The sequence below is a fragment of the Pleurodeles waltl genome, chromosome 3_1 (genome assembly GCF_031143425.1).
Source record: "Pleurodeles waltl isolate 20211129_DDA chromosome 3_1, aPleWal1.hap1.20221129, whole genome shotgun sequence".
Lineage (NCBI taxonomy): Eukaryota > Metazoa > Chordata > Amphibia > Caudata > Salamandridae > Pleurodeles > Pleurodeles waltl.
In genome coordinates this window covers 286,685,782-286,699,342 of record NC_090440.1, presented here as the reverse complement: position 1 = coordinate 286,699,342, position 13,561 = coordinate 286,685,782, and the positions used below count along the sequence as shown (strand labels likewise).

Sequence of the window (13,561 nt, the reverse complement as noted above, 5' to 3'; positions counted from 1 at the left end):
TGTTGCTTACAGTACACCAAGAAAGGGCCAACCCCTTTCCAAGCAAGGCATCGCTAGATGGATATTGGCTACGATCGGATTTTGCCACTAAGCAACAGGCAAACTGTTACTTAATTCTGTCCGCGCTCACTCTAAGGGAGCTGTGTTGACATCTACTGCACTGTTTGCGGGTGTTCTTCTCCAGGACCTCTGCAGAGCAGCTACCTGGAAGAACAGGCATATGTTCATGCAACATTCCTGTCTTGATTCCACTCCTCAAGGGGAGGTAGCGGGGGGACAGACCGTCCTAAACATCTTTTTCAGTAAAGGTGAGCTATCTCTATCTTCCCACTATCCTTCTGTGAGTTCTGCACATTGTTACCTTAAAAAGTCAAACAGAAGGTGTTTATATACTGTATGGTTTCTGGTAGCAGACATAAACAGTTGTAATTTGCTTTATTTTATGCCTGTATATTCTCTTGGAGCTCTTATAGGTATTCTTTTGAGGTACTCACAACAGGCACTACAATGAGCCTCCTACTGCTTTCTACTCGGATTCAAGCATATGAATCTATGAAAGTTCCAATACTGGAGTAAAAAAAATAAGCTACTTACCTGTAACTGTAGTTCTCGAGTATTGGAATCTTTCATAGATTCACATGCAAAGCACCTACCTCCCCGGAGAAGCTCACCATTACCTCTCTCAGTTCTGTATCACTGGTAAGCACTAGTGCTGTGAAAATCTGAGGCACTGAAGCTTCTCTCAGGAGTGTTCTAAAGGGTGGTGTCGCCCGACTGGTGGACTCTCAACTTTAGTCCTTTCTTAAAGAATAACTCTGATAGAATACTAAACAAATGGGCTTAAGGCCTCTATGTTTAGGTCTATATTGACACTACTTTGTAAATGTACCGGGGACTCCTATCTCGACTATGTAAATCTATGAAAGATTCCAATACTGGAGAACTGCAGTTATAGGCAAGTAACTTATTTTCTTACCATAAGTTAATCCAGCTGCTGCCGTGCACAGCACCAAACCCCGCACAGCAAGGGGTTGGCCACAGGGCCCTACGGCCAACCCCCGGCATGCATCCAACTCCACGCTGCTTCACTGGGGTTTTGGTCAATTTCTTGCCCATAAGGGATGCCTCCATCTGTTCTATGGTGTCATGATACCTCTATCTTGAACCTGTATGTCCCTTTTCCTGTCCCCTCATGCCCTCCCAACCCTTCCCTCCCCGGCCGAGCCAATAAAAAAAATGGCGGACACAACTTTTCTCTGAGTTTGTAGCCAGCTAATCAGGGCCTTGCTTTTGGCTTGGGATCTGCGGATCTACAGGGGAGTGGAGGGGGGAATACGCGGAGATATATTATTTTATTTATATACATACATATACATTCATATATACACACACACACACATATATATATATATATATATATATATATATATATTTATTTTTTTTCCTTTAAGAACTCCAAAACTACTAAACAGATTAAACCAAATTACAAAAAGCACTCTTTCTGGATCTAGACTTCTGACAAATTTGGTGTACTTCCGTTCAGCAGTTCGGGCCCTATTTGTGTTCAAAATCCCTGTGAGAAATTGGGGAAGAGGGGGGGTGGGGAGGGGGGGGTAGGAGGATGTCACTAAATAAGTTTTTCCCATTCACTTTTCCATAGGGATTCTGTACAGAAATAGCACAAAAACTGCTGGATGGAATTACACCAAATTTGACAGGATGGTAGGTCATGGTCCAGAAAGAGTTATTTTTTGTTTTGGTGTAATTCCGTTAAGTAGTTTTTGAGAAATTAAGGGGAAAACTAATTTGTATATCTAGGGACGTGAAGGATTCGCAACCCCTCCCGATCTTGTGCAGAGATCTAATTGGCTGATAGCACTTCAACAACAGAAGTCATTGAAGTGTTGTCAGCCATCTTGGGATTCGGCTTCAGCCCAGTCCCAAAAAAAAAAGTAAAAAAAAAAAAAAGCGGCCTGACCCACCCCCCAACCCCACAGGGCTAAAAATGCATGTATTTTTTTTATTTTACGAGCCAAGACACGGTACGCTGAGCTATGTCCAGGGCGTGAGTTAGTGTTACCTTAGGGCACGAGTTATAGTTATTTGAAGTAACTAACTATAACTGGTTAATTTCTATGGTTTGGTACAGTTAAAATCTGAGCCTGACTGTAACGTTCGTGTAACCTTTGGTTTTTTAAGTGATAGATATTATATTATATGATATTATATCATTCAGTAGGCGCGATTTCATTAATTGAGCTTGCTATTCGATTCAAGAGTTTAAGACTATTGATTAAAGTCCTACAATGCAGAAGAAAAGGATACATATATGCAATCCTTGTTCACCAAGGTCATAAACAAGCCACCCGACTCTCTGGATTATCAATCACCAATCTATACATATAGAAATAAATGTATATTCCGTAAACTCTACCTTGAAAAAAAAACAACTAGGTCATTACATGGTATTCTTGGAAGAGGTGCCTCCCCCTTCCTTCTGCCATTTCTTAAAGAGGAAGGCTGTTTTTTTCTATCTTTGTTACATATAAGCCTTCAGGCTGCATTCTTACAGTGATGTTGCCTACGTATAGAACTTTATTGCGCTATGTTTCCGATTGAAAGATGATGCAATATAGTTTTATGAATACATTTGGGAGAACTCTGCTCAACATTCATGAAAAAATAGGCCTTTTTAGGCCTTCATTCAACACATTTATAAAAAAGATTAATGAACAAAGACATTCTTTGATGCTGGCTCCTTAAAGTGAGCTATATACAACTGTGTCCATGAGTGCAGGGAATTATTAAAGCGTTTAGGACTTGAATAGAGATTTTTATGATGCAGACACAGGACTCTATTAACATAAACGTTTCTTTTGGATGGTTCTGGATAGTAACCAAAAATAGTAACTAAAATGATAATGTATTGTTTGCTTTGAGGTATAGGTTATACCAGTTATTTTGCTGTGTATTCACTATCTAGAGGCAATTTGGCTTTATAGGCCACAAGAGACTCAGAATGTAACTTACGTTTGGTCTTCTTCATAGATTTTCCTCACAATTTCATCAATGAGCAGCTTCTCTTTCAGGAACACCTGATAAGCTTCCTGTCTCATTCGTTCCTTCTCCTCAAGTTGCATCTCTAGATCGCGTTGATAATTCATTTTCTCCACATTGCGTTTACTTCCCATGGAATTCTCCTCTTCAATAGCTCTTTCCTGCTCCTCTTTCATTCTTCGGAAATATTCAGAATCACGTTTCTGCACAAATACATACGTTTTTGAAGGTAAAAAAAATGAAGAGTGAGGCACTATTGCAGAGGAGAGCCACGTGATTAACTGATCCAAACTTTAATTACCATGAGCAAAGCTAAGACTAATACATATTCAATGCAACAAAAACATATATGTGGTATTAAAAACAACATATCAATATCTAATTTCCATTTTCCTTTGACCTGCAATTACAAACTCAACATACAACTAAACTACAAATTCTGTGCAAAAGCATCACATCTCTAGAATGTGTTTACTTAGTAGAGTGGAAAACAACGTAACAGGTTTGTAAATGTTTACAATATTCAGCATTGTAACATAATCCTTGGAGACCCTGGAGATTCCTGTTCACATATATATTCGATGTACCCACCAAGCCATCTCCATGCTCGTCTTTGTCAACCTCCACATGTACACCCTAGGAAATTCTGCCAAGTAATTCAGTGGTCCGACACCATCTTCTATGCAATAGTTAAACTTCAAATTACAACCAGTTATCTATGTCAGAATGCCAAGGCAGAGAGTTGGAGCTGAAGTGCTTCATTAAGCTCGTCACACAAAAGAACAGCCAGTGAAAGCAATTTAGAGATGCATTCATTTTGCAAGTATGTTACTAGTCCCAGTAAACCTATGCATGGGTGAAATAAAATAGGTTTATTTGTGAATAATACCAGTCTATAGACCCCACATACAGTCGATATCATCAGACCTCATCAAGTGATGAAACGCTGCATTCTCATTGGCAGGTGTAGGGTGAATAGGATTGATCTCGGCTTCAAATGTATGTAGCGTCTTAAGTGGGAGATAACCTAGGATGGAGTCTTTTATACTCTATACATTACAATTTGTCACCAGATTATGTAGGCACAGTCAGTCAGACAGGATCTCTCGCCCACCACCCCCCCCCCAAAAGTCCCACTTTATATCCTGTATGGTCTTTATCAATATCTCTACCAACTCTTCACAACCCCTGTTCTTCTATTCATGTGAAATTGTTGGCACCTTATGTGCACTGCTATTATCTCAGTATGGCATATACCCATCTTGTGGAAGAGCATATCTATCCTTTAATGCCTTATATTAACCCCTCTTTAGCAAGTTAGCAACTTTCACCGGTTTTGCTTCAACCGGATCAACCGATCCCAAAGTGTAAAACATACATTCACAGCACAGAAAAGAGCTGTGGTCAAGCATATTTTCTATCAATCTGCAGCCAGAATCTTTTGGCACGTTTAAACGGAAAAAGAAGGAGGTGTCTTTGAATGTGTTTCAAAATAAACAAGGGCAACCTGCAACGTAAATGACAGTAGATGAAAAAGTGCTTGTGTGTGTTCACTTGGCCCAATGACCATGAAGAACGAAGCATGTAGACTGAAAGTATAAAGTGGTGCTACATTTTAAGGAACATCATAGCAGGAATGATAAGTTGATGGAAATTGTGTGCATTAACAGGGAGAAAGGGTTATATTTAGTTATGGTATGATAACTGAGCTCACCAATGTCATGGCTATGTGCAGATTTAGAATTGTGAAACTGGAACCATATCCAGATGACAGAGACTACTGACACATGCCATGACTTTACTGACCAATATATACAAATGCAGTTGAATACCAAGACTTTGTGATTATGTGTTGAGATAATTAATTGGGACCCAGTGTATTTGTGTATATGCTTCATTAGATCTCCTGGTTTGTTAATGATATTATAAAGTATTTTGATTGTTTCTTTACATAACCTGGTGCACAATGAAATCTGTAGTTTAATGCATTAGGAAACCTAGGCCCGACAACGCTCCAGGTCCCAACAGCCTGTGAACTACTGACCTCAATGACTGCACCAGATCATACCAACTACAGAATGATTTATTTTCTTGGCAGCATGCAAGCTTGCTCTTAAGCGTCCTTATAAGCTGGGCAACGGATATGAAGCTCATCCCTTGGCACCAAAGAGGCATAGGGGACAAATATGGAGCCACTGACAACATCATGTCTCTTTAATTGTTAAGAAGTAAATACACAGCGCCCCCCTTACTGACCATTTATGCTTGTTTTTAGGTTGAGCGTTAGTGTTCGACCTGGTGAATACTTATACTGTCGGTTAAAGCAATTTAATTTGTAGGTTGCTGTGTCCTTTAAAAATTCTTGTTCGCTAGTGGCCAGTTCTGCCTTTTTCTCCCTTCTTTTTCTATTTCGGAACAGTGACCTAGGGCCATATGTAAGAACACTTTTCCCATAGACACAGAATGGGTAAAAACCTTTGCTACATCTGGCCCCTAGTACTGTATTGTTCCACTTTGTTTTTTTTTTATCTGTTGCTGTGACAGATGTTTTTTTTTTACATTTCTTTGGTGGTCCCCTTTTACTGTGCTGTCTAGGCTGGTAGCTGCCTGCGTTTATTGCAGCATTATGTTGCTCCCACCTCCTCCCATGTCGCTGACATTTGTTTTGGTTTTATTCCAGTGCTGTCCTCTACTCTGCTCCTAAAATAAGCTTATTTTTACCAGACAAAGGCTCCTAAAGTAAACTTATTTTACTAAATAAACACCATATGCCCTCGCATTGCAGAGTCTGGGTCCCTCTCCTCCCTGCCAGCACCCATGACATCGCACACAGGGAATTGCTTATCTCCTTTATGGAGCCATAAATCTTCTCAGGCTGCTCTGCTAACTTCATTAGAGCTTTGTAGGGATGGGACGGAAAAATGCTCGATTTCCTTCTGGCCAGACGAGAGTAGTAGTCTGGTGATATTCCTTTCCTGCTTTAGATCTGGTATGCCCCCAACACACCATACCCCTCCTGTTCTCGAGGCGAATGGGCTAGGTGCGCCGTGCAGTAGGAGTCGGTAACTTTTCTTTCCCCCCCATCATAACACTTTTCACAGTTTTGCTGCACTGTATCTCATGACTTGCCATTACACACAATGATTGTGTCGGCGCTTGAATTTTATTGTTTAATGCAAGTATCAAATGGCAAGCAGTTACAGCTGGGTATTATTGGAAAATACTGCCCTGAATGAGAAAATCAGACACAGGCTGCCGGTCTGCTCACAAGTTAGAGCGAGATTGCGCCCAGAAGCGGTATGACAATGTTTAGTTTGTTAACGCTACTTGGCGGAGTCACATGAGATTCTGGTGGGTGCAATGTTTGTGGTACGATCTAGGCCCAGTTAGAGGCGATAAGGTAACTTGCTGTTTGTTTAGGTTAGCGTGCTTTACATAATGTAAACATATGGTGGGTGTAATGAATATACTGTGTGCTGCATTAAGCAGGCTGTCTTCATGAGACTCCGCAAGCGATGGCAATGTAAATCGTTGCATGCATGACAAGTAAACTGACAGTCTTGTTGCAATCTATTGATGGCCTGGGTTTTCTGGCTCGAAGTTGTTGGCATGTTTCATATTTACAAAATGTGTTTTGGCTCTCATTTTGTTTTGACTGACTAGGTTTTCTCATTTGTGTTCATTTTCTTACTTTTTATTCTGCGTACCGAGTAATCTTGCTTGGGTATCATACTTTTTGAAACAGTCCGCAGCAGCAGAAAATCCAAATGAAATGCATAAGAAGGAGATGGCTGTAAGCTACCCTCTCCGACCTTCCCTCTATCCAGGATATGAATTTACAAAATGCAATATCTTTCTTTATATCCAATTTCCTTTCAGTTTTTCAACTGTGGTGTAATTGAATTGGTTAGTTGGCACAGGTGTAGTTTAGTCAGAAAGATGATGGTGGTGGTGGGGGGGCGTCAGATTTTTCAGCTATCATGCTGGCATATTAAAAAAATATATAAGAATCAGGGAATGACTGGGGTCTTAAGAGGTAGGAGAGAGAGAGAAAGAGAGAGGAGGGTGGATTTTTAGGGGCATTTAAAACACAAAATAAGCAATATTTTTAAGACATTCAAAACAGACAAGTGTGTGCGAGTGCATGTTTGTAAACATACCAGGTGAAATCCGACAGACGCATCACCATACCCGACTAAAACCACTTGTACCTAACTACGTACTAGGCGATACATTTATTTGAGTGGGTGCAACACCCCAAACACTGCCCCTAAAACTATGCCCGTTAGTTGGATCTTTTTTTTTTTTTTATCGTTTTCTAGGGTGTTGTATTGTGAGGAGGGATGGGACTTGTATTATGATGTGTCGGAATAATAATGGTGAGCTCTGTTATCTATTTGTGTTTTGGCAACAGGAGGCAACGCCTAAACAGTGATTATGCCAGTTTTGATGGGATGTGTTAGTACCACCACCCAACTTGCCACCGTTACTGGAATGAAGATGTTACTTTTTTATACTGCCTGATTGTCTTTATTTCTCAGATGACAAGGGATCTCATCCTCCTCGCTGGCGCAGCAGTAGCCTCCAGGCAGTACTTAGAAATTAACTTCATATCTGTTCTGGAAGTTAAGATGGCATTAGCAAACTATGCCAGGAGCTGGCACTCTCACTCGCCGCAAGCTGTCAGGACATTTAGGACACAGCAACACTCCAGAGAAAAGTTTGTTTTCTATGACATTGTCCCTCCTTTGAGACACGCATACTGCCTTAATTCGTTATTTTTTTCTAAGGTTTAATAAAAGAGCACTGCATGCTAGGTTTCTATAACCAAGCCTAGAGGGTTTCTTCTTTTTGAATGTAATGGGCCTTTAAATACCAGGTATCCACTTTTTTGCATTGCCTGAGGGTCGCAGGTGAGAAAATGTACCATTTAAATGTCTAGCTGTACAATTTGTACTCCGTCCATGTCTATCTGTAGTTAAGTCTTTGTAGGTATTAATCTATTTTCTTATTATCATTATTATTGACAAAACAAATTCAGCATCCTCTTTGAACTACTTAACCACCTGGTGGACTCTCGCACATACCTCAAGTTTCCAGTTCGATACTTAAGTATGGGACATAAGCACAAGATTAAGCAGTCCATATTTGCTATTGGACAATAACTGAAAATAACAAGAAACAGATTTTTTTTTTTTTCTAACTGCTTCTTTATGGAGGTTGGTAGTATGGGGCTGCCAAGTTTAGTGCCATGATGAATCTCGTACTATGTGCTTCAATGAATGGAAGTGGGCTCACCTGAGCATTTCTCGAATCATTTTACTGTAGGTTTAACTGTAGTCACCACAGTCTCATTTTTCAGGTTGAGCGCACTAGCGCTCTGGCCTCTTGTAATCTATCTGTGGGCTTTTAACCACTCCCATCACGATCACTCGTTCATGGGCTTGCTTTTTAAAAATCCTTTGTCATCAATTGGTAAATGCCTTACGTTTGTCCCTCCTTGGGGTAGTTTTGTTATAGCCTTGGCCATCGACCCTGTTACATGGATAATTGCACGTTTGCTGACACGTCTGACTGTGAGCGAACTTCTTTTTCCTTCCGTCTCTCTCCTTTTGCGCTCATGGCAGCAGTGACGCTTTGAATGGCTTGCCTATATCAATTGTTTTACTTTCATTTTCAATTTATGTGGCAAGAAAAGTCCAGTTAGAAATTTGCAACCCTAAGAGCTCTAACTCGAGCAAACGTGAGACCCACTGCATTGCAAACGTTTGTTTTAGGGTTGAGCCTGCGACAGCATGCACTAGCACATGCACCTCGCTTGCAAGACTCTGCTTTTAACAAAAAAGAGCTTGGAGCCCACCCGTTGTTTACCTTCTGTTTGCTTTCCTAGCACTCTTCATTTTCAAATGCGTAGTTGGTCACTGCAGGCCAAGCATCATTTCCGTTCGTGTCCGTGGTGCAGAGACCATCCACTGGTTGATTTCACTTACTCAGTGCCCATTCGCTGCTCCCGACATGATCAAGGCACTTCTTTTTAACTTCCAGGGACCTGCAAACAGAAGGTGTTTGACTGGCAAAAATGTGTCCAGCAAGACAAACAAAATTGCAAAATAGTATTTCCTATAGTTCAATTGTTCCCAACCTGTGGTCCGCGGACCCCAGGGGTCCGTGACACATTCCCAGGGGGTCTGCTGGCCTGACCTGGGAAGAAGGCACTTCTCCAGCTGGGCCTCCAACAAACATGTGCAGTGCCTGTTTTTATATTTATTACTGCCTTTGTTCAACAGTTTTAAAAGCACTGCTAAGCTCCTGTACTGCAAAAATAAAAGCGTCAAGATAACTATTGATTAATGTACCTGCTGGAGAGGAATAAGAGTTTTGGGTAGTGGCAGTTTTGACTCAAAGGTAGCACAGATGGTTAATATGCCTGCTGCAAAGAACGTGTATCATGAAAAGAACAGTATTTTATGTGCATGGCACAGTGGGTTACTCATTTTGTTACAGAGACTCTTTTGTAACTTTGCAGTTCATAATCGTAATCTAGCACAGTAATCTATGAACTGCCATTAAAGAGCTGCATGCAAACTCCATGACACAAATTAGAAAGTTGTTTTTTTCCATAGTATTTCATTTTTCTTGTGCTGCTAAAAAAGGTTTGCTTGTGTAGAAATACATTCTTATTACTAACATCATCGCTAATCACTGTTCTGAGTTCTGAATCCTAAGTTTGTGTTTCTCCAGACCAAGCACGCTTAGAAAATGCCTACCAGTGTGGATGCCATGCGAATCCTACACCTTGTAGTCCCCTGTAAAGTGCCCTGACACTCTACAGTGGTATGAGAGGTGCTTTAAAACAAATGAATTAGATGTGACAGAAAGGCTAGGGAGAGATGAGAGGCCCTTCTGGTTTACTTCCTTTCCCCGTCACTTATTTATGTGAAAAAGCTTTCTCAGATCTTACATACCTAAAAAATAAAAACAGAAATCACTCCGGAAATGTAGAATCTGACCTGAGGATTCACCTTTCCTAAATAAAACCAAACATTGAAAAGATAGTCGCCGAGAGGCAGCGCCACCCTTCCCAATAAAATGTTTTGATTTTTGCATATTTTTTCAACATAAAATAATTATAGCTTTAGTAATTTGAGTATGTTTGGTGTGTACTTATTATACTTTTTGCGAATTACTGTTTTAATGTTTGAAATTTAAATCGTACAAATTGCTGGGGGTCCCCGGCTTCCAGTAATGATTCATTGGGGGTCCTCAGGAGTCAAAAGGTTGAGAACCACTGCTATAGTTAACTCTTATTTTGCCAAGTCTTCTTTCCTTACATTGCACTCATCTTTTTTTGCGTTTTGCATGTTGCCGTTGTTTTCAAAAGATAACTATTATCTTGTTCTAAATCATCCAAAGCAAAATTTGTTCTTTCTTCTGTGTAACACATAATTGTGCAGTACACTCCAAACCACTCCAATCTAATCCACCACCACTCCAATCCACACCAATCCGCACCGACTCAATCCAATTGACCACAGACCAATGCAATCCACCCCATTCCAAACCACACCACTCACCCCAATCCATTCCAATCCACCACATTCCAATCCTCCCGACCCACCCATCCAATCTGCTCCATCTTCCCTACTACAATCTGCCCCACGGCAAACCCAAAACAATCTGCCCCACGGCAAACCCAAAACAATCTGCCCCACGGCAAACCCAAAACAATCTGCCCCACGGCAAACCCAAAACAATCTGCCCCACGGCAAACCCAAAACAATCTTATCGCTGACATGCTGGAAACTTTGGTGATAAACTGCTGAAAAAGTCTGCCAGAAGTTGGGATTTGGGATTTTTTAATCCCATGCTTTCATTGCCTGGGAATAAGATCTTGTTCCCTAGCAATAAAATATGTTTTTTCATCCCAGAGACATGCAACTAGCAAGTGGTTTTTTAAAGTTTATTACAGCTGTTTAGTTAAACTACCTGTTTTTTTCTGTATCCACACATAACACAAAGTCCTTACTAATACAATAGTGGTCGAATGGAATGCAAAAATGGAATCGGCTGGTAACATGTTTAACAAGCATTGGCAAAGCCAATAGGTTTCGCCTATTGAAGAGATATTGGCTTAGGCGATGTGTTTTTGCCATACTGTACACTGGTATGGCTGCTGCCCAACATGGCTAACATATAGTAGTGTGGAGTGTCTGAGTTGATTGAGGGGGGCTGGGGTACTAGGGTGTCATAGAAGGGATTTCTTGAAGTAGAGGCAGAGTGAAGTAGGGGGAGTAAAGTATCACAGAGAGGATTTGCTTGAGTAGAGGGATGTAAAGTTCAGTGATTCCATTGCAGCGTGCTGTGGAGTGGCAGAGAGTGAGGTGGAGTGCGATGGAGTGGACTGAGGTAGAGTGGGATGCGTTGACATGGGCTGTGGTGGACTGAACTGGACAGCGGCAGCTCCTCCGATATGGCAGAGGAGTGTCGCCGGGTGTCGCACCCGCTGCAAACCTTTAAACAATAAAAGGATAATAAACTGGGTTTATTATCCTTTAATAGTTAAAAGGAGTGGGGCCATGGGGGATGACAGGGACAAAGGGGGAGTGCACGTGTATGTCTGGCCAACTGTCTCGGGCCAGCCAAACACACATGCGCACTGTGCTCTCTCCAACCCGGCACTGTGTTGCAGGGCTGCAGAGAGTAGACACAGGCTTCCAGTTTGCTTGGGAGCGCCCAGCCAGTGCAATCCAGCAAATCCTAACTCTGATCTCATGCATTGTTAGGATTGGCCACAGGGCAGGTTGGGAGCCTGTGCCTCCAGTGACCAGGAAAAGGAGCGGCGTGGCAGGTAAGTGTTTTTTTCTTTTTTTTTTTTTAAAAACAAATGTTTATTTTTCTTCCCCCACCCTGCCCACTGCCGTGACATTTCACCGCGCAGCGAGCCACGACTGGAACTGGAGTGGGGTGGACTGAACTGGAGGGGGGCTGGATTGAACGGGAGTGCTGGGGGATGGAATGAGGTGATGTAGAGTGGGGTGGATTAGAATGGAGTGGGGTAGGGTGAACTACAGGGTTGGATTGCAGTGGTTTGGATTGGAGTTGAATGGATTGGATTGGGGAGAACTGGGGTGGGGAGGATTGGATAAGGTTTGGTTGGACTGCAGTGCAGTGGACTCGGGTGGACTGGAGTGGGGTGAATTGGACTGGAATGGAGTAGGGTAGATTGGAGTGGGATGGAATGGATTGAGGTGGAATTGACTGTATTGGAGAGGGGTGGATCGGATTGTAGTGTAGGAGTTTGGTTGATTGGACTGTAAGACGAAGGATGGATTGGAGTGGTGTGGGTTAGACTGGAGTGGGGTGGATTGGTTTTGAGTGGGTGGATTTGTGTATGGTGGATGGGACAGGTGTGGGGTGGACTGAAGTGCAGTGGATTGGATTTAGGTGAGGTGGATTGGACTGGGATATCGTGGGATGGATTGGGGTATTGGGGTGGAGTGAATTGTCGTGGGGTAGTGGACTGGGGGAGTGGAGTGGTGTAAGGTGGATTGGAGTTATGTAATGTGGATAGGAGAGGTGTGAGGTGAATTGGAGTGGTGTGAGATTAACTGGATTGGGGTGGATTGTAGTAGGGAGGATTGAACTGGAGTTGGGTGGTGATGGGTGAGGTCGGCGGATTGGAGAGGGGCAAACTGGATTGGTGTGGCTTGGAGTGTGGAAGATTGGATTGGAGTGGCTTAGTGTAGGGTGGATTGGAGTGGAGTGAATTGGGGTGAGTGGTTTGGATTGGGGTGCATTGGACTGGAGTGGGGTAGAGTGGGTTGGAATGAAGTGGTGTGGACTGTGGGTTGGATTGGATCCATCTGGGGTGGATTGGATTGTGTTGGGTGGATTGGATTGAGTGGGGTAGACTGGTGTGAGGTGTAGTGTAGTGGATTGGTGTGGGGTGGACTGGAGTGGGGTGGGGTGGCTTTAACTGGATTGGAAGGAATAATTAGGTGTTAAAGCGTCATTTCAAAAATTAAATGTAAGAAATAAATGTTGGTTTGCAAAATTTAGAACAAGATAATCATCATCTTTTGAGAAGAGCACTTATGAGAAAAAACAGAACATGAGTCTGCAAAGTGGGAAAAGAAGGCTTTCACAATAAAAGGAAGTTAACTATATAGAATGAATCTTTGCAAATTTTGCTGGTCTTGCTGGGCACGTTTTTTCCTGTCACATGCCTTCTGTTTGCAGGGCAATAGAAGTTAAAAAGAAATACCTCAATCATGTCAGGAGCAGCAGATGGGCACTGATTAAGTTGAATCAAAAATTACTTGGTCCCTGCTCCACAGAAAGCAACGAAAATTATGCCTGCAGTGACCAATTACTAGACTGTAAAGAAGAGTGCCACGTCAGCCAACAAACGGTAAGCAGCAGGCGGGATCCAAACCCTTCTTGCTAACAACAGAGTCTCACAAGCGAAACATGTGCTAGAGCATGCTATTACATGCTCGACCTT

At 42.1% G+C, this 13,561-nt stretch overlaps 1 protein-coding gene across 1 annotated transcript in view; it reads right to left on the bottom strand.

Annotated features, from left to right (window-relative positions):
* Window positions 1–13,561, bottom strand: part of MNS1 (meiosis specific nuclear structural 1) — a 133,982-nt gene that overhangs the window by 66,059 nt on the left and 54,362 nt on the right. The window contains exon 5 of the mRNA XM_069222419.1: window positions 3,031–3,260. Within this exon, the coding sequence (XP_069078520.1) occupies window positions 3,031–3,260 (230 nt within the window). The remainder of the gene's footprint in view (window positions 1–3,030; window positions 3,261–13,561) is intronic.